Raw genomic sequence first — 22,720 nt, 5'->3', positions numbered from 1 at the left:
ATTATAGCGCTGGAAGGGATCAGATATTACCTGAAAAATAAGAAACGAACTTTAGTATGACAATGAATCATTTGAAATATTGAAAGGAATTTAGTATAAAACTCAGCAAAAACTCTTGAAATAAGCTTTAAAGCAATAAATATTACAATCTTCTGTTAAATATTTTACATTTGCTCTGAACTGTTCACTGTACAATTTTTAACCTTTAAATGCGTAGGTTTAAATTATTATCTGTTTTTGTTTTATAAGTGCTCCATGATTTTGATCATTGGCAAAAGTTTTTGTCTGATGCACACACACACACACACACACACACACACACACACACACACACACACACACACACACACACACACACACACACATATATATAAAATTTCTTTTTATAGATGGATTTTAAGAATATATATATAGGTATATATATATATGGATAATTCCGTGCGCTTCAATAACATTTGTTTGAATGAGAAGATGCTGCCTAAATATACACAATATATATATATATATATATATATATATATATATATATATATATGGATAATTCCGTGCGCTTCAATAACATTTGTTTGAATGAGAAGATGCTGCCTAAATATACACAATATATATATATATATATATATATATATATATATATATATATATATATATATATATATATATATATATATAGCCAGTAGAGTTTAGTTTCCTAGAAGTACATCCAATGAAACAACATGTGTCTACCAAAATAGTGCTCAATGAGTGAACAGAGCAGGTATATTAATTTTATTTATACAAACATTAATGGCTACATATGTGCAGACTTTTGAAGGTAATTCTTGGCCTGAAGACGTAATCCCCCAACGTGGGTGATTACAGAAACATGTATGCACATATGTAGCCATTAATATATATATATATATATATATATATATATATATATATATATATATATATATATTATAAAACTTGTTTAAATTCAAAAACTTACATTTTTTCGTTTTTGTAACTTTTGTGTATTTCATCTTGGATTTCTTCATTACATCCGTTTCCTTAATGGGATGGCAATTTTATGATTTTATGTGTTCATAAAATTTTCCTGCTCATATATATATATATATATATATATATATATATATATATATATATATATATATATATATATATATATATATATAGTACTTCTACTTCTATAAGTAAAGTGTTTAATCTCTTCAATTTAGTTAATGGTGAATGTATCCATTGGTTAATTAATCACGATATTTTAAACTTTTCTCTGAAAAAAATCATCGTTTTTTATTGTAATTAAAAAATAAAATAAACGTCTAATATGAACACTGTTTATTTTCTTTATTGTATTAGTATGTTTGATCAAATTGATTTGTAAGTAATTCGAATTAAGTTGTAATTAACTTAGTGTGACTTTCTGTTTACCCCTCGATTTGTTGTATAACTGTTTGACGTATTCACAATAACAACGATGCTATGCTTCAATTTTGAACTTAGCGTCAATTCCTGATATGACCTGATATCAATAAAAACCCAACTCGTCACAAAATATTTTACTTATGTCGAATGTTTTGGAGCGCACCTAAGTGATTGTGTGTGTGTATGTGTGCCTGGTCACGAATAGGTTCCTATATGGTTGACTATTTAAAAAAACTGATTACATATAATGATAGAAGATGTATCGAGACACACGAATGGGTATGTTTGATCCTGCAGAACGGTGGGTCATTAAAATTGTGGGGTCTGCGTTCGCGCCTGGTCCACAAAGTATGGAAATAAAAAAATTAAAAAAAAAAAAAAAAACGTTTACAAGTGTTTTGATATAGATGTACATAAGAATACTTTGATAAGTATGTTTTAACTTAAATAGGGCTGGTATAATAAAATTGTGGGGTCTGCGTTCGCGCCTGGCTTCCATAGAATGGAAATATGTCACAGAGTTTAACAAGTTTTTTAATATAGATTCATAGAATATTGTGATAAGTGTTTCAGTGTGAACAGGTATGGTATAATAAATTATGAGGTTTATCTATTTTATTTTTACTTTCATCATATTTTGCTTTGGTTTTGATACCCCCGAATTCGAAGCTATCTCTTTACAAACCTTCATTTTCATAACCTATCATACTTTCATAAATCAGAGTCCATTTTCTGTAGGCTGTTTTTGAACCCAGTCCACGACGGGTACTTTTGCTAGTATATATATGAGTTGTGATACAACGAAGCAGGACTTATGTAAATGAATATATATATATATATATATATATATTCATTTACATAAGTCCTGCTCTCACACACACACACACATATGTGTGTGTGTGTGTGTGTGTGTGTGTGTGTGTGTGTGTGTGTGTGTGTGTGTGTCCTGAAGCTCGTTGTTTGTTTGTTTACAAACAGGCGATTTGAGCACTATAAAAGTGGTGGCGGGTGTCTATTTAAATAGACATTCCAACGAGTTATTTTACGGGCGTCGCTTCCATGGTCAAGTGGGAGAACTGCCGACTGTCAACACGACGGTTCTAGGTTCAATCTTTGGCTTGGGAGAGATGCTAGTCTAGTGGCACTTATCGATTGTGATACAACGAAACAGGACTGTGTCAGTGGATAATTATATTTTAAAAACAATATATATATATATATATATATATATATATATAAACATGTTAAAAAACACTTTGAAAAAGAGTTAAAAAAATATTTAATTTTAAAAGGAAGCACAAAATAAGTGGATAGTCCTTAATCCGCGGAGTATCGGAGAAATACTTTCCTTCTCATCAGAGGGTAGGATTTAGCAAAATGCGGAATCGAATTTTGCTTGCAAAAGTATTTAATGAAACTACAAGTAAGTCATAGATCTTGCTTGGTAACAAATAGTGAAGCGGAGGGAATAGGGTGAAGAAAAAGGTGATTTCACGTGAATGGATAGTCTGGTGAAGGGTAATCTCCCTCTCTCTCTCTCTCTCTCTCTATATATATATATATATATATATATATATATATGTGTGTGTGTGTGTGTGTGTGTGTGTGTGTTTGTGTGTGTATGTGTAGTGAAATTATGGACGATATAAAATAAATATATATTATTTTTTTTTGTCAAATCAATAAGGAAAAGCATCTTTATACCTAGGCATTTCGAAGCCTAACGTTTCACACCAGAAGAGGAGAATGTAGCTAAGTTACATTTTTTTACAAAGGAGCCACCATTTATCAAGGCCCGAAGATCACTCGAGATTAAGAATGAATGTAAGGTATTAGTTTAGTAATCGTTAATCGTGCACATTGGGTAGAATTTGATTTTTTAATGGGACGGCTTAACGGCTTAACAAGAACTTGTTTACATTGGACTTGAAGATTTAAGAAAATGCGACATCTAGCTTAGAGTAGGTTAGAGAAGAAATATAAAATAAATAAAGATGAAAATAAAATTAAAAAGAAAAATAATAAAACATGGAATGAAGTATAGGTCATAAGATTGAAGGAAGAAACGAAATAAAGAGTAGAGAGATGGAGTTGCATATGTAGAGGATTATATTTTGGGAAGCGTTGTTGGTGGCTAAGATGGGTTGCATTCTAAAAAAGGACTACAGGTCAAAAAAAGATTTAAACAACAAGGAACTTAGTTTCGAATGTTCAAAAGCAAAAAACCACGCTTGCACATCGATAGACTGTTAAACATCAATACAAAACTCAGACAGAATAACGAACGAAGCAACATTCATTCTAGACGGTTTGAACCGGATTCCCCACGCTTCCGTTCAGTCTTCAAAGACAAAGGATAACCCTTAGGGGCAGTAGCGCTAATTGTGAGGCAAGCGTTGCGCAATCATCAGCCACACCTCTCCTGAATCGGCACTGTTTGAGTCCAGTGGCAAGGAGAAGACCAGGACGACTGGGAACAATGCCGAGATAAGCTGAGAGCACATACAGCACCTGAAAGTCCCAAATGGTCACCCATTTAGTGCTGACCAGATTCAACGTTGCTTAACTTCAGTGATCCAGCGGGAACCGGATTGTCAACGTGATTATGCCGTTGAACCGGATTGATCCGGTTTCGACCGAATACCAATATCAGTCCCGAGTTGCATGTATGTTCCGGTCAAAAGAAATGACGATGCTAGTTTCTTTTTCAGTTATTGCAGAGTGATGCCAACGTCCCCATACATACAGCGCCTAATATTTCCAAATGGTCACCCATCTAGTACTGACCAGACTCAGCGTTGCTTATCTTCGATGGTCTAAGAAAAACCGGTGTATACACGGTATTATGCCGTGTAGAAAAACCGAGATTTTTTTTAAAAACATCTTACATTTGTCATGAAATAATGGATTCGCTAGGATTTTAAAACCGAAAAAAAAAGAAGAAAAAAAAATCAAAGTCAAGGGCAGATAATTACATAATTGAATGAAACAGTTAAACAGATGATGATATGAGAAAAGTATAGAAATTAATGTTATTTTTTTTTTCACATAAATGAAATAAAATAAGAATATAATAAATAAATAAAATACAGGCTGTCTAAAAAAATAACTAAAGGGTTTTTAATTTGAATAGATTCTCAACTTTTGATGATACCTTTCTGTAATTGTAACACACTTTGACTAAGATATTCGAAAAAAAAAATTTTTAAACATGCAAAATTCAAAAAAATTTTATTTATGAAAAATAATGTCTTTTAAATGTTGCCCATTTTCAGCTTTGCATATTTGTACTCTTTTGCAAAACATTATTCATGACAGATTGCAGAATCTCTGGATTGCGATTTAACTTCCTTGTTTCGTTCTGTGAGCTGGCAGACCTCGAAACGTCAAACTTCAAATCCTGCAAGAATTGAAGGAAAACACCAGGAACTAAACAAGAGAGTTAAATCATAATCCAAAGATTCTGCGATTTGTCAGGAATAATGTTTTGGAAAAAGCACAAAAATGATCTTCTGTGATTAACATTGTAAAATTAGTACAAACCTGTTTTGTGCAGCCTGTAGTCAAAAAGAATGATAAAAAAATAAAATGGAGGTCTTTTCTCTTTATATACTTACGATATTATCACCTAATATACAAATGATATGCTTCCGGTTTGAAATTTAAAAGAGCCTTATTTTTCAGAGACTGGGTTGAGTTTTTATTTGAACGTTTGACTAACAATTGTCAGCAGTGCGTCGTGTTTTGGAGTTAAACGTTTTTGACAGCAGTATCAAATTTTGAGTAGTGAATTGTGACACCAGTGTGTCGAATTTAACCCCGGAAATTGTTACGTGGAAGTGTAGAACAATTAACACTTGATTGTTTTAATCACAAGTTATTTCGGCACGAAGAGATCATGGAGCCAGGACTACTGAGATTGGGAAAGGATTTGGGTTAATAGCAAAATCTCCAGAATTTCTTGACGGAAGAGCAGCACTGTGCTTAAACTGATAAAAAGAAGTACAATAGAACCCATGAATACGTTTTTTTCAGGTTACGATGTGGAATGCAATATTTTTCCGGTCCCTGGGTTACGATATTTGTCCCACCTTACGATGTTATTTATAATGTTATTTGATTATATACATGTGTATTATATGTTGTACTGTATTTTGTTACTAATTTTTAATGGGGTTCTGCTGTAAAGAAAATTTAATTTAATCCTGTTTGATCGAGGCCACATTGATATTTGCTGCGGTATAATCATTAAAAAAAACTATTGTCAGCCAAAGCGGATGTGAAATAATTTGATACATCTACAAGTTCACAAAGAGATATTTTCATTCAGATATATTATGAAATCTGCTCACACACATGAAATCACTTTGTAGAAAATTTGACTAATAAAGTAAGAGTTACTATAAAAATCTTCTTTTTTTTTCTGTCTTCCTTCTCAACATCGACATATTCCTATATCTTGGATTGCGATATTCTTTTAATACGCTTCTCTATGCATATTACACGCAATGCTTTAGTTTGGTTTGTCTTGGCTTGGTTTAGTTCTTTTACGGCATATCACACCTTTTCAGGGTATTTAATGCCGAATCCAGTTGTTTTGGAAATAATGGAATACTGTTGCCACATATGGGCAGGGGCTGCTAGAAAAGACTTGTCCTGCCTTGATAGGGTTCAAAATAGACTTCGTGGCCTGGTGGGAGATGTCCTTTTCTCTTCGTTGGAACCTCTATCTCACAGAAGAGATGTTGCGAGTTTTTCTCTGCTTTATCGTTATTTTCATGGCAAGGGCTAGACTGAGCTTCAATCTATGGTCCCCCCTCGCCAAACTTTCACAAGAAACACTAGACTAGCTGAAAACATCATCAATAATTTTCCACACTCTTTATCTGTGCCTAAACCTAAACATAGATTCCATGATCAAAGCTTCTTTCTTAGAACTGCACTCCTGTGGAATTGTCTTCCGTTTTCCTGCTTTCCAGCTGTCTATAATATGGTTGTCTTCAAGTCCAAGTGAACAAGTTTCTGATGAGCCGTTCCACTTAAGTTAACAAATTTACCGAACTTCCATTACTATCGATTACTATATTGTCCTTTTGACTACTGTACACTCTTTAACCCTTTCCCATTGAGTGGCCTATCGGCCTTGATAAGTGGTGACGCCTATGTAAAAAAAATAAATAGTATTCATGTTGCATCCAGTTATTTTGTAGAAGGTTTTTATTCTTCAAGCTTTTTGTATCTTCAATTGTTAGTTTGGTTTGGTTTGGTTGTTTTATAGTGGATTTTATCGTTTTTGTTCCCTGCTCTGCAGAACATGAATGAGTTTTGCAATGGAAGAGGAAAAAGGGCTACTGTATAAAAGAACTGATATTCAGACCACAATAAGTAATTATTTTTCCATCTATAGAAAACCTTGCTTTGTATTCTGAGGACTCATCAGTATGAAGTTAAGCACTTGTCTACTTACGAACAGGTTCGAACATACGACTTTGAGTTTTGTAACCCAACGTCCTTAAGCCTTTGTTAGAATGTCACCAGAGCGATTGAGGCGTGCATATAAAATGTCATACAAACCAGCGCCGCTAATTGCATTTAAAGTGTTTTTATGGCTTGCAATAAGCCACAAAGAAATCAGAACAATGGAATAGAGTTTAAACAATGTATTACTGGAACAACAACGTAAAAAGGTTACAACTGAAAAGAGTAGTAAACGTCACCGAGCAGGTGAGGGTCGCTCTGGTGTTTAATTAACACCTGGGACCAAAAGGTCTATGGTTTATATAATGGATAGAACAGTCCATTTGGAGGGTGATTCCCCCACAACCCCCCCCCCTACCTGGGATCAAAAGGTCTATGGTTTATATAATGGATAGAACAGTCCATTTGGAGGATGATTCCCCCACAACAACCTCTCCCAAGCTGATTTCCGCGGTTGTGAAAATCAGTATTTCTTCCTTTTGGGGCAGACCACGAAGGGGTCTGTGCGCTTCCTCTTTCTGCCGGAGCGTCTCGGTTCTGACATCCCTTTTGGAAGGTCTATGTCAAGACAGTCATACACAGTTTCAATCGTCTCACTGCCGTCCTGCGGTGGTTCTTCTTGATCCTCGTAGAAGCGTTTCCTGATTTGGTTCAGGTGCCTCTTATGTTGGAACTTTGGGCCCTGAATGATGTATGTTATATTGCCGAATCTTCGTAAGATCGTGCCCTGTTCCAAAAAGAAACGTTATTTATAAAATGTCTAAAATACACGTTATCTCAGCTGTTAAACAGTTTCGTTGGCATTGTAGGGGTTCTTTTGTGTACTATGTGTTTGGGTAACAGTTTATCAAATACGGATTTTGTTTTCCGTCCAAACATGATTTCTGCTGGGGGTTCCGCATGATTTAAAAAATTTGTCGTTGTTGCCGTGGTTGATTTTTTGCATCTTAGTACCTCTGGCCATTTAGAGTAAGAGTCAACTACTATCAGGTAGTAAAAATCCCCCACAGGTCCCGCATAATCGATGTGGATCCTCGACCATGGTTGTTCAGCCTTAGGCCAAGGTTTATATGTTATCGGTGGTGCTTTTGCCGCCAAAGCACAGCCTTTGCATCTGTTCACCATGTCGGTAATATCTTGGTCCATAGCTGGCCAATAAACAAAACTTTTCATTAGGCTTTTCATTCTGTCTATTCCTGGATGTCCCATGTGAAAATCCTTGAGAATTCTTTTTTGAAGGGTTTGGGGGATGACAACCCTTTCACCGTATAACAGTATTTCGTCGCAACCAGAAAAAAATTTCTGAACTGGTGTCACCAGTGGCGACTCTAGCCTATTATTTCTACTCGTGCCCCCCACTGCCTTCTGTCATCTTCAGTTCCCAACCCATGGTCCATGGAATCAAAGTAAGTCACCGTAGTTGCTATTGCGTGACTCTCCATTGTATAGCACAGATTGACTAAAGTACCTTGCCAATATCAGTCCATGATTGTCCTGATTTAGACGTGAAAAGCAAGCCAGGCCAGCAATAGAGTTTTTCTTCAGATTTACTCGAACATAACCAGTCAATGTCATTAAATCATTTGGATTGGAACGAACGAGTTCTAACCTTATTCACCAATAAAGGAGTTGGGCGCCCATCTTTGATAATTTCTCGCTTCTCGGCTACATTTCTCTGGCCGACCGATCTATTTTTTAATCCATTTTGAATAACATTGGTCGCGTTATTGGTCGTGCCGGGCACGAGTGGCACTAGTCCCATCTCCGCCCCTGGGTGTCACCCAGAGCTAATTTCTGCTTCGTGGTTTGAATGAAATTGTCATTTAGGGATTCTGACTTAATTTCATGAAGTGTGACCGGCAATTCGCGGACAATATTGTTTATCATGGTGTCTACATCACTATTAATACGTAGTGCCACAGTTACTAAATCTTCAAGAGGTTCCATTTTGGCAGGAATCAGTCTCGAGAGACCGTCTGCATGGGATAGTTGTTTTGAGGGGAGAAATTGAATTGTAAAATTATAGTTCAGCAGAATAGTTCCCCATCTTAATAGTCGGTTCGCAGTGAATGATGGAAGTCCTTTTTTTTATCCAAAAATGGATATCCACGGCTTATGGTCGGTTTGTAGAAAAAAAATATCTTCCATACAAGAACCAGTGGAATTTTGAAACTGCAAATATAATTCCTAGGGCATCTTTCTCAATCTGAGAATAATTCTTTTCCACTGGCAAGAGAGTCTGTGATGCGAAAGCAATAGGCTGTTTTGAGCCATCCGGCATTCGATGTAGCATGCACGCCCCGACGCCATATTTACTAGCGTCGCTAGCTACTATTATGTCCAACTGCGGGTTGAAGTGCGCTAGGAATGGTTTTGAAATCAGGATTCTTTTTATTTCTTGGAATGATGTCTGGCAATCTTCTGTCCACTCCCAAGCCTTATCCTTTTTCAGCAATTCATTAAGTGGTGCGCGCAATTTGTGCATATTTGGGATGAACCCCTGGTAATAATTTGCCAAACCTAAAAAAAACTCTGCAATTGAGTTATGTTTACTGGTGCCGGCATTTCTTTAATAGCGGTCGCCCTATCTGGGTCTGGGCGTCTGCCATCTTTATCGATTATTTGACCCAGGTATTTAATTGTTTGTAAAAAGAACTCGCATTTATCTGCTTTGATCTTAAATCCCTAATCTTGTATTCGACTGAAAACTTGTCTGATATGTTTTTCATGTTCCTTCCTGCTTTTGCTCTCTATGATAATGTCATCAAGATATCCGATTGCGGTGCCCAAGCCGGACAGCATAGTATCCATTATTTGCTGGAATATTGCGGGTGCCACCTTGATACCAAACGCGAGTCTTTCGTATCTGTACAAACCCCGATGAGTGTTAATACAGAGGAGGTTAGCGCTTTTGTCGTTTACCGGAATCTGTTGGTAAGCGTCGCTTAGGTCGATCTTAGAAAAAAACTTGCCGCCATTTAATTTCGTGACACTTCTTCTGGACTAGGTAATGGATAGTGAAAATCTTCTAAGGATCCGTTGAGTCCGGCCGCGAAGTCGGTGCAAACGCGAATTTTCCCGGACCTTTCCTTTACGTAAACTGTCGGAGCATCCCGTTCACTATATTCAACTTTAGCCAGTACACCGATGCCTTCTAATCTGTCTAGTTCCTGATTTATTTTGTTCAGGGAAGCGAACGGGACATTACGTTTCTTTTTAAACATCGGTTGTGTGCCAGGTTTCAACTTAAAATCTGCGGCCATTTTTGTACATCTCCGCAGGCCAAGAGTAAATACGTTTATGAATTCTTTTTTAAAACAAGTTATAAGTTTCTCCGTTTCTGCTGGGCGGGTATCTATTTTCTTGCAAAATGTGGATATAGGAAGATCCTAGAGACGAAACTCTTCCATGCTGTCAGAACCGAACAGGTTCTCACTATCTTTTAGCACATACAATTTTAGTTTTTTTGTTTTCCCCGTAAAGTCATGTTTGTAATTAATTCACCTTCAAAATGAATTTTTGTACCATTAACGGCCGTCGCCGTTTTGTTAGTTTTTAACATAGTCGGCTTTCGTAATATTTTCCACGTTTTGATATTTATTATTGAAAGATCCGATCCACTGTCTAATTGGAATTTAATAGCCTTGCCGAAAATGTTAACCGTTACATATTTGCGTAGATTTTCATCTACGACGTCCTTAGTTCTGGTTTGACGTACACGGCTTCGATTCTGAGTTTTCCTACAGTGCGAACTTTTATGACCGATCTTATTGCATAAATGGCATCTTTTTGTTAAAAATGAGCAATCCCTTACCCAATGTATTCCACCATATCTGAAACAAGCGATCGGTGCTTTTAGTTTTTCTGAGTTTCGGTGGTTAGTGTCTGTGTGCCATTTCGACGGTTTTTTTTTAATTACTTTTTTTTATATTCGCGATGCCTGCTTCGATATTTCTTGCATCTTTTTTTTTTATAATTTCTACTTTTTGATAATCCTCAGTCAATTTTTGAAGTGTTAAGTTTGGTTAATTTCTTAATTTTGTGAGGACTCTGCGCCTGATTTCCGCATCTTTTCCCGATGTTAACCCTTGCGCAAACATTTACATATTGTCTGCTGTTAATTCATACAACTTAAAGTCATCACAGCGTTTGTTCACTACAGCTGCGTAGCTGGCAAAATCGTCATTATCGTCTTTTACCACATTCAAACATCTCCAACGCTTATGGAAAAGAGACGTTTTCGGCGAGAAAAGTTCTGTTAACAAATTTACCGTCTCATTGAATGATAAATCTGCTGTTTTCCAAGGCAAGATGTAATCCACGAATTTATCATGCTCAGCCGTTTCCAATTTTCGTAGTAGAAGTCTGGTTTTCTTTTGATCAGACCAGTTGCTGCAGTCAATATTAAAAAAAAAATCTTCATAACGCCGAAAATATGATTTTCCCTCTTCCTCGTATTTAAAATTGTCTATCGCGGTCCATATTGTATTCTGAGAAAACGCTGAATTGCTTTCCACGTTCGCATTATTCTTAACAATTTTTATAAAAAATTCCTCTGTTCGTAATTGACGTTCGGCTAACTGTTTTTGAGTTTCCTTTTGCTGTTCCTCAGTTCGTATTTGACATTCCGCTAACTGTTTTTGCAATTCCTTTTGCTGTTCCTCGAATCGTGCCTGACGCTTTGCGGCATCGATATACAACTTGGTCAAATGTTCCAACGCTACTTTCAATTCGTCCATTTTGCTTTGTCGGCATTAGCAATTTCAAAATGTTCGCTGAATTTTACAAAACCGTTTTATTCTTTTTTATTTCTTCCTCCAGACATTTATTGAACAGAACAGAAAAGAAAAAAAACATAAATATATAAAAAGTTCATTGTCTAAAGAAAAAAAAAATCAAGTGTATATTTTTCTCCAGAGAAAAAATAAATAACGCCCGATTTTAGTAGCGAAAACCACAAGTGACAAATTCTTTTTCCAAAAGTATAAAAATTGACCTTTCTAAGTCGCGACGAACCTTTTTCTCTTTGCAAAAGTACAACGCTATCTTTGAAAGTCGTGACGAACTTTTTTCTTTTCAACTCTTTTTTTCTGTAATGATCTGCGTTTTTTTTATTTTTTATTTTTTAGTTACCGTGAAGTTCTCAGTTGCAAGTATTATGTTAGACACTTTCTTAGGCTTGATAACATTTGAGTCCGACGTCGGTAGTATTTTTAGAATACTATTTCAACGCGAGTATTTTTTTTTTCAATGTCGTTACTGGTTTCGATTTTAGTATGCTACTTGAATCCAATGTCGTCAGTGTTTAGTTTTTTAGAACACTGTATTTAAATGTGAGTACGTTCTCCGAATTCAATGTCGCCAGTGTTATGGCTTGCAATAAGCCACAAAGAAAACAGAACAGAGTTTAAACAATGTATTACTGGAACAACAACGTAAAAAGGTTACAACTGAAAAGAGTAGTAAACGTCACCGAGCAGGCGCGGGTCGCTCTGGTGTTAAATCCACACCTGGGATCAAAAGGTCTATGGTTTATATGATGGATATAACAGTCCATTTGGAAGGTGATTCCCTCAAAACAAGTGTTTAATCAACGAAAGAGAACTATAATGTTAATGCTCAGTGTGATGTAATTATTTTGTCCCAATCGAAGAAATTGTTCTTCCTTTTATTAAGGGGACTTACAATAATGATTAAATGTTATATATTAATTTATTGACAAACTTGCTTCGTCTTTTAGAGACTCATCAGTATGGATTTCAAATAACTAGCATGCCTAGCAACAGGTTCAAACTTACAATCCAGAATCTTTAATCACTTATGACCTAAATTATGATGTAGCTGATTAAAAAATATATTTATTAGTAATTTTAGATGGCGGTATACTGAATGTAAGCAATGAGCAGTTGGAATCTGGAGGTGTCTTGCATTTATCAAAATCCTGAACGTACAATGGACCTGGAGTAATCTCGTCAGCTAATTCTACCCTGTATGATCAAGGCCATCAACCCTCCATATTTCCTCCTGTGTCTGAAAACACGCTATGCGACATGCAAATATCTGTGCGTGACGTTGCCAAGCTAATCAAAAACCTCTATTTCAGTAAAGCAACTGGCCCTGACGGCATTCCTATTATAGTGCTCAAAAAGCTTTAACCAGAACTAGCTCCCATACTTACAAAGCAGTTTAAGCGTTGTCTTAAAGGGAGTTGCTTCCCAGCACCCTAGAAAATCTCATCAGCATGCCCCTGTCAAGTGAACAAGTTCTTAATGAACCATTGCCTTAAGTAATCTAAGTTACCCAATTCTCGCTACTAACAATTACTACGAGGTTTTTCCATCGACTACTGTACACTCATTAACCCTTATCCTCGAGTGGCATCCGGGCCTTGATAAGTGGTAGCTCCCTTGATTACTAAACGTTTTGGTATGATGTTTGGATATATTTGAGATAATTATTGTTTTTATATTATTAAGACTATTGTTTCATTTGGTTGTTTTTTCCACAACGTTTCGACCGATGTAACTTCTAACCATTATTAGGTGTATTCTCACTGGATGTTATTGGTGAAAAATAGCGCCAAGTCGATTTTTTTTTAATAAATCCGGGTACATTCCGTTGTTTTTTTTTTTTTTTTGTTTTTTTAATACGATGTTTCATGTTTCGGCCGAGTGTAACCTTCAAGTGCATTCTCATATAATGATTATCAAGCCTCATCTCAAAAATATGCAAACATCATAAAAAATTAAAAAAAAAACGTAATGGACCTGGATTTATCAAAAAAGAAATAGACGGCGCTTTTTTTCATCGTTCACCAATGACATCTAATGAGAACGCACCTGAAGACAGTCGGAGGTTGCATCGGCTGAAATAGCTTGGAAAAAGCAACCAAGATGATAAACAATCCAAATAATACAAAAAATAATTATCAATTCTCATCTCAAAAATATACAAACATCATATTTAAAAAAAAAAAACGGAATGGACCCGGATTTATTAAAAAAAAAAAATAAAAAAAAAAAGACTTGGCGCTATTTTTCACCATTTACCAATAACATCCAGTGTGAATGCACATGAAGACGATCAGAGGTTACATCGGCCGAAACGTTGTGAAAAAAAAAAACAACCAAGATGAGAACAATAGTCCAAAAAATCCAAATAATACAAGAAATGAACGTTCTGATTTCGATTTTAGTGCATCGTATTAGATAACAGCAGGGATAAAAGTAGGGATGGGACGATTCCAATATTTTTCCCGATTCCGATACAATTACCGATTCCGATTTTTTTTTGTTTATAAATCTCTAAATATTTAATTATAGAATTGTTATTTCCCCCGATTTCTGTAAAAAAAAAAACAAAACAAAACAAAAAAAAAAACCCAGAAAAAAACAAAAACAAAACACATGTTAAATTTTTAAGATATTTTCGTAAACGTAAAAAAAAAAAAAAACACTTGTGGAGGACGATTTATAGATTCTAGCTTCACTGATAGTTTAAAATCAATAAATATTATTTTATCATTATTACCAGCAATGGAAAATTATGTTTTAAACAAAATCAAATAAAAAATGACAATCAAACAATCGTTTTGTCATCGGAAAATAGGCCTCATTTTTTCCGATTCCGATATCGATTCCGATACCTCCAAATTTGTCGATTTTTCCGATTCCCGATTAATCGTCCCAACACTAGTTAAAAGTTAAATTAGTTATTATCTATCTATCTATCTATCTATCTATCTATCTATCTATCTATCTATCTATCCAGTTATATTGTTAAAATAGTTTATATTGGGAATGATTAATGTTTACAGAAATTAGCTTAAGTTAAATATACACTATTTTAACAATCTCTCTAGATAGATAGATAAATAGATAGATAGACAGATAGATAGATCGATAATAACTAATTTAACTTTTAACCATGCTATTATCTAACAAGACACTTTTTTTTATTAAAAAATGAACGTTCTGGTTTCGATTTATGTAGAGGTGGATATATATTACCGTTCATATTTACATAAAGTTATCATTTTTTTATACAAAGAATCATATATACTTCATACCTTTTCTTTATCCAAGAGTTATTCTATCTTCACGGCTGGGCTCTGTGATAAACATGTAATAGTCAACACCATAACCAAGTGATACTTTTGTTCTTCCTTCTTTTGAGAAACCACAAAACAACACTTTATATTTTTAAAATATAAATTTATTTCAGCTGTCTCTGTGGTCTTCACGAGGAGCCTGGATTACGTGTCTACATTGCTTATTCTTTCCAGTCCCGCTTCCCGGACTTGAATACGTCTGTTCACTTTCGTGACCAAACCCAAACTCTTCAATCTGGTTGTCTTGACCTCTTGACCTGTCATTTCCCTTACGCCACCATCAAAAGCACGCGTCTCTGTCACGTACGCAACTGTTGAAGGTTATTTTGTGTATTTAACTCAGCTAATTTATGTAAACATCTTCAGCTAAACAATAAATAACTTAAAATATAAACTATTTTAACAATATCACCAGACATATAGATAGATAGATAGATAGATAGATAGATAGATCAATAGATCGATAATAACTAATTTAACTTTTAACCATGCTATTATCTTACAATGGTACCTAAGACACAGTTTTTAATTAAAAAATTAACGTTCTGGTTTCGATTTTAGCGAATGGTACCCAAGACATATTTTTTAAAAATAACTTTTGAAATCATTATTTTATACTAAATAATAATAAATAGAGAATTGTCTTTCTTATATAAAACATAAACAGATGCCTAACATATATGAGAGGCTCTTTTGAAATTGTGTATCAAAATGGTGCATTTTTTTTTTTACAATCCTCCAAAAGATAACGTCATTTACGAAATAAACAAAAATGGATTTTGATCGTTTTAAATGTTTCAGTATTCGCAATCTGGCGTATATTTTAAACTTATGATTAAAAAAAAATACTAATAAAATAAAAAATAACTGTAGCCCGCATGGGGACTCGAACCCCAGACCCTCAGATTTCTTAAACACATATCTTTAAAAGTCTGATGCTCTACCGACTGAGCTATGCGGGCTGACAAACTAGGTACACAACTTTATATACTAGTGTTAATTTTTTTTAAAGCTTTTGTGAATGTGTCTGTGTGTCTGTCATCGTGTCTTATCTTGAAAATATTGCCGACTTTTAAGCTGGTTATATCGAAACTATTAGATCTCAAAATGGCTGCAAAATTGTATCGTTTAGTTTTATCTGATTTTTTTTTTCAGGTTCCGAGCGTTTCTTTAGGCACTCAAAGGGGATAGAAATAAGGACACTTCACCTTTCTTAACAATATTTATTCAATAATTAGCAGGGAGTACCCGGACTTGCCTGGTCATAAAATATGCTTAATATATTTTAATTCATGCAGATTTCGTATTTATTATCACGGATACAATTTTATTGTACCTAATAAATTACTCAGGTGCCATCAGCTAGAATCGAAACCAAAACATTTAGCGCTTCGATCGCGTCGGAACGTTTTTTTTATTTTTTTTTTATTACGTTTTCACCCGCTAACAAGGCATGTTGCCACTTTGTTGTAGGAGGCTACTATCAGGGACATCTTGGCCTTCGAGTCAGGATCAAAGTGTAGTATCTGTTCCGGCAGATGCTGCAAGCTAGGACTAGCTATGACTAGCAAAGACCAGATGTGGGGGCAACCCCACATGCCTGGCCTTTAACCAGCTCCCATTTCCCACCTCTCGGGAGTTGGTCCCCTTTTTCCCTTCCCCCTCCCTTCACTCCTCACATTAAAAATTGGCCTTGTGCCTAATTTGCTCGGTGGGGGAGCAAATAAAAACCATCTGTTCCGGCAGATACTGCAAGCAAAGACCATATGTGGGGGCAACTCCACATATAAGACCTTGGTCAATGTAGGGGCAACCCTTCATACCAATTGTCACTATCCAGCTCTCTTACTCCCCGGGAAGTTGGTCCCCATTTCCCCTTCACTCCTCACATTAAAAATCGGCCTTGTACCTAATTTGCTCGGTGGGGGAGCAAATAAATACCCTTTTCTTGGCCTTTTGGCCAAGATTAAAGTATAGTATCTGTTCGGTTTATTTATTTAGTTTTTATGTTGTTGTTAATTGTTTGGAGAGGGTTAGCTAGCGGCCGCGGGCACGAGCACACACATGCGCACGTACACACATATATCATCCCATAATAATGAACATTTCTGTAAAAGTCTGAGGAAGCTACAGACGGCAAAAAAAAAAAAAAAAAACGGCCAGGAAACAATAATGTAACTTAACAGAAAGATACGGTAATAAAAAAAACGCATATTTGCTCTACAACAGTATTGAGCACTTTTTTCAGTTTTTATTAATTATCATTTCCACTAAACAATATATATATATATATATATATATATATATATATATATATATATATATATATATATATATATATATATATATATTCTTGGATTTGTTACCCTTCACCGGACTATCCATTCATGTGAAATCTTTTTATCATTTTTCTTTTACCTCCGATTCCCCTTACCTCACTTTTTTTTTTTAACCAAGTAAGATCTGTGACTTACTTGTAGTTTCATTAAATACTTTTATATGCAAAATCCGATCCCGCATTTTGCTAATTCCTGCCCTCTGATGAGAAGGAGAGTATTTCTTCGAAACTCCGTGGATTAAGGACTATCCACTTATCTTGTGCTTCCTTTTTTAAAATTAAATGTTTTTAACTCTTTTTCAAGATGTCTTTTAACATGTTTTATTAATCATTTGTTCATATATATATATATATATATATATATATATATATATATATATATATATATATATATATATATATATATATATACGGGTTTTTTTATATTCAAAAGTAATGGACTAGTGAATTCAACGAGGTTGTTAGATAGTGCTCAATAAAAAGAGCTGATAATACTTGTTTATTGTTATATAAACATGCTCACATCCCGCTGCGGGATGTGAGCATGTTTATATAACAATAAACAAGTATATATATATATATATATATATATATATATATATATATATATATATATAGTCATCCACATATATATATATATATATATATATATATATATATATATATATATATATATATATATATATATATAAGACACCTTATTCATGTATTTAACCAAAATTTTAATATATTAAAATTTCGATAATGTTCATATAAAAGTCAAATTTAATTGACCCAATTATTTAAGCTTCATGATTATCGGTTTGCATAATCAAGCATGCATATAATTTTTTCACAAAAATCAAGGCAACAAAATATTAAAAAAAAAAAAGAAGAATATAATATCGTGTATTTTTATATGTGTCACAAGTGTTCAAAATCGTAAAAAAAAAAAAAGACGTAAGGAGGTGAGCGACGTTTTTTATGATTGGTTTCCATAGCAACCACGTTGCTACTAATTCAAGAAGAGAAGTAACAAGTGAAACAGAGAGAATATGAAAACATGAAAGGGAGATAATTGGGGGATTTTTTTTTTTAAAGCAGACGAGTGTCGTACATTGTTATTACATATGTGTTTATAGGGGGGGGGTAGCAAAAAAAATAAAACTGGCATTAACATTATATAATCAATTTTTAATGCTGCAATATTTTAAGTTATAAATTTATTATATTTTTTACTAGAATATCTTGTCCTTTTCTTTTCCAGTTTTAACAACTAGTCTTTTACTTTTCCATGTTTAAACGTATTACTTTTCATGCCCGAATTTTTCTATATATATATTTTTCCATGTATCTAGCTATCTATTACTCTCTATTTACCTCTTTATTTTTCTTCTTAACTTTCAGTTAGGATATCAATCAGTTGGGCAGCCGATATAGTGAAATTTCTTATTTCCTTATTCTCTCTCTCTCTCTCTCTCTCTCTCTCTCTGTCATGATGACATTTTGAAAAGCTTGTATTTATCTTTCTCTCTCTTTTTCTCTCCCACCCCCTCTCTCTCTATCTCTCTCTATCACTATTTTTCCTTTTAACTATTAGTTGGGAAACAGTACGCGTTGGGTTGTTGGTGTAATAAAATCTCTCATTCCCTCCTTAGCTCTCTCTCTCTCTCTCTCTCTCTCTCTCTCTCTCTCTCTTTCTCTCTCTCTCTCTATCTATCTATATATCTATCTATCTTTCTCTCTCTCTCTCGTGATGACATTTTGAAAAGCTTGTATTCTCTCTCTCACTCTGTGTTTGTGTTTGTGTGTGGTGTGTGTGTGTGTGTGTATATATATATATATATATATATATATATATATATATATATATATATATATATATATATATAAGTTTCGTGGTTAAATTTAAATTCTGAAAAAACAACATATAAAGACATATATTCGATTTAAGAATTTATTGTTTGACAAAAGGAATATATAGAAGGGGTTAATTAATTATTATATGTCGTTTTTTTTTTCAGAATTTAAAATGTAACCACTAAACTTATATATTGCTCTATTCTTAAATATTGAGCTTTTCCTTTTTGGCTAGGATCACCTTGAAAGTATTACTTCAAGTAATATTTATCAGGATTTTTCATCTGAACTTAATCAGTGTCTTATATATATACTAACAGGGAGACCCGGCGTTGCCTGGGATTGCTTGCTTTAGTTGGGGGCCCTTCGCAGTACACTGGGAGGAAGCTTCACATGCCTTTTCCTAGTTACTTAGTCTACTATACATTGTAGTCTACATTGCACTGTATTTTATTGATGACTTTATGAAATTATTTTTATATAGAATTGCTTGAATTAAAGTTTAAAATGCAAAAGTCAACTATCATACTTCAGTTGTGCTCTAAGCAGAAACATTCATTTCGAACGGTTCCCTATCATATTACAGAACCTACTGTTGATTTTATATACCTGGCCTTACTGCCTGTGCGATGATAATGGCTTAAATTAAAGTTTTACATGAAAAGGTTAAGTATCATAGTGCAATTGTGCTTTAAACAGAAACATTCACTTGTCATATCAGAGAACATACTATCGATTTAATATGTCGGGCTTTTTGGTTTGCGTTATAATAAAACTTATCAAATGTACTTGTGATGTTAGGCTGTGTAAGGTGTTTACTTTGGTCAACATCGTCTGTTCTTTCTTTCATCGTATTTCGATTATTGATCATCGATCCTCATCGGAAACATTCTGATACAAACCTATCTAAGAACACTGTCAGTCACATAAAGTACCTTCGTGTGAAATTTAATGAAAAATCGGCCCAGCCGTTTTCAAGTTCATAGGGAATGAACTCACACACAGATGCGCACCAGGCTCCTTCTATATAATAGTAGATATAGATATCCTATTTACAATGCCCCTCCACGAGGGCAGAGTTAGACACCAGGGTCGTTTTTTTTTTTAACGTGGAGAAAGGAACAAACATAAAAATTGTCTCAGTCGTGAAGAATTTCTCCTCCACTCGCAGAGAATAAAACATTGAAGGGTAGCATCTGAAGAACAGATACTACACTATAAGTTATATATTTTTTATTTATTCTGAAAAGTTTACAAACCAAATAGAAATGAACAAAAAATTAGGCACAAGGCCACTAAAAATTGGGGAGTGGGTGTCTATGGTCATCCTCGTCCCTATACCTTTGCTAGTCTATGCTTGATTCTAGCTAAAGTTCTTATTCACCACAATACCTCAAGCACATCGAGGGTCATCCTACCTAAGATTCGCAAATCATATCGTGTGTGTGTGTGTGTGTGTGTTTGTGTGTGTTTTAATAAACAATAAAATAAATTGGTAAACAATAAAATGTGTGTGTGGTTCTAGGCAATACTTAAAGACGCTATTGTCGTTCCAAAATTGGTCTTTACCAAAGCCATGTTCATCTCCTGTGTGAGTTTTTTTTTTAGAGTATACCTGTAATTTTACAGAACATCTTTTTTTTTTTTTTTTTTTTCAGGCAATTTTACAGAGTATCCTGGCATAAGGATACAGGGAGACTAAACAAGAACACCCGGGGATAGTGTCTAATAGCCATTTAAACAATCTCATTTCCTTACGTTAATCCTTTTCTGCTTTCAGATTCATCCGAAAATGTGTGGCGGGTGCGACAATCGCCATTCTGTGCTTCCTGGCCGTCTCTTTTTATTACAATGCTGAACGGAAACGTCAAAAATCGGAGAAATTGAAGAAATCAGAGAAATCATCCGTATCTGAAACCGACTGGGGAAAATGTCGACTCCCACAGAACATTTCAACCAACTGCCAGCTATTCTTGCAGGGTAAGAGATTCGTTAAACCCTTCGCCAAATCGCGAAACGCAATGAAAGGATGTACGTTGAAGGAACTGGTCAAAAACTGCCCTAGACTGCGAGTCGAACACGGTTATTACGATAAGCCAGTTTCGGATGAGGAGCGTGCTTTTCCGATTGCCTTCGGGATTAAGATACACATGTCTCCCGGACAGATGGAGCAGCTTCTAAGAACTGTCTACAGGCGCCACAACTTTTATTGCATTCATATCGATTCGAAATCTAGCAATGAATTGTATAGGCTTATAAAAGATCTCGCTGACTGCCTTGAAAATGTCGTGGTTTTGCCAAACCGCATAAACGCTGTTTATTCTTCTATTCGTATGGTGATGATCGAATTCGAATGCATGAAAGCCGCTATCAAATCAGGAGTTAAGTGGAAGTATTACATTAACCTCACCGGCCAGGAGTTCGTTTTGAGATCCAACCGAGAGCTGGTAGAAATACTTAAAATATTTAACGGCACTAACGACATTGAATCATATCCATTAACAGTAATGCACCGCGTTAAGGAAAAGTTCGTGATAGTTGATGACCATCTGGTGCGTAGTGGCTATCATTCTCCATTTAAGTACAAACTAAACCTGTACAAGGGAAGCGCGTATGGAATGTTTGCGCGGGATTTTGTCAACTTCCTGCTAACGGATAGCGTCGCTTTAGACCTCTTTCACTGGCTAAATCAGACACTTGCACCGGAAGAGACAATCTGGTCAACACTTAACAGGCTCCCGTTTGCCCCCGGGGGCTGCCCTAATACAGATATAACTCATAACAACCGTCACCATGCATCAAAAGTCATTATATGGACTTTCGACAACGTGAAATGTCACGGAAAGTTTGTCCGTTCAATTTGCGTGTTCAGCTCCGGGGACCTGGTATGGCTACGGAATTCTATGGAAATTGCGGCTAACAAGTTCCATGAGGATTATGATTCTGTCGCACTCGATTGCCTGGAAGAGTGGGTTAACGAAAAGGCATATTCCGCCACTCTGGAACAGCTCGACTGGTATTACTACTTGAATTTGCCACATGTAAAGTATAACCGGAATCTTGGCGACATTAAAAAATCCAAATCTTACTTGGATAAAATAAAGGAAACATGGTTGGAGGAGATTACGTTAAACGAAAATAGCGAGAAAGATTATGCAGAGGACTAAAAATTAGAGTACACCGGGGAGGAGTAATCTGCCCCTTATATATAAAGATTACGTCCAACACAACGAATAATTTGGCGAAAATTCTATTTTCAGACTTATCCATGACAGATTGAGAGAGAAAAAAAATTATATTTTAAACGTAAGCATTACAGACCAACAAAAATGCTATTTCAAACTTAAATGTGACAAACGTACAAGAATAATATTTAAAAATTAGGTATTACATCCCAACGAAAATGTTATTGCAAATTAAAAACGTCATAGACTGACAAAAATTCTATTTTCAAACTTATTCATGACAGGCTAAAAATAATGTTATTTCAAACTTAAGCATTAAAGACCAACGAAAATGCTATTTCAGATTAAAGCATTACAGATCGA

General features: G+C 34.9%; 1 protein-coding gene and 1 non-coding gene across 2 annotated transcripts in view; one reads left to right on the top strand and one right to left on the bottom strand.

Moving 5' to 3' along the window:
• LOC145267094 (N-acetyllactosaminide beta-1,6-N-acetylglucosaminyl-transferase-like) overlaps window positions 1-22,490 on the top strand; it is a 52,717-nt gene extending 30,227 nt beyond the window's left edge. Inside the window, exon 2 of the mRNA XM_080123090.1 lies at window positions 20,953-22,490. Within this exon, the coding sequence (XP_079979216.1) occupies window positions 20,953-22,339 (1,387 nt within the window). The 3' untranslated portion in view covers window positions 22,340-22,490. The remainder of the gene's footprint in view (window positions 1-20,952) is intronic.
• On the bottom strand, window positions 15,867-15,957 carry Trnak-uuu (transfer RNA lysine (anticodon UUU)). Its single transcript is given in 2 exon segments — window positions 15,867-15,902; window positions 15,921-15,957. It is a non-coding gene; the product is annotated as a tRNA-Lys (tRNA).
• Window positions 22,491-22,720: the final 230 nt, after the last annotated feature.

The sequence above is a fragment of the Euprymna scolopes genome, chromosome 42 (assembly GCF_053919585.1).
Source record: "Euprymna scolopes isolate OS-2025 chromosome 42, ASM5391958v1, whole genome shotgun sequence".
Taxonomy (NCBI): Eukaryota; Metazoa; Mollusca; class Cephalopoda; order Sepiida; family Sepiolidae; genus Euprymna; species Euprymna scolopes.
The sequence above is the reverse complement of the archived record's forward strand: the minus strand, read 5'-3'. Positions and strand labels throughout refer to the sequence as shown.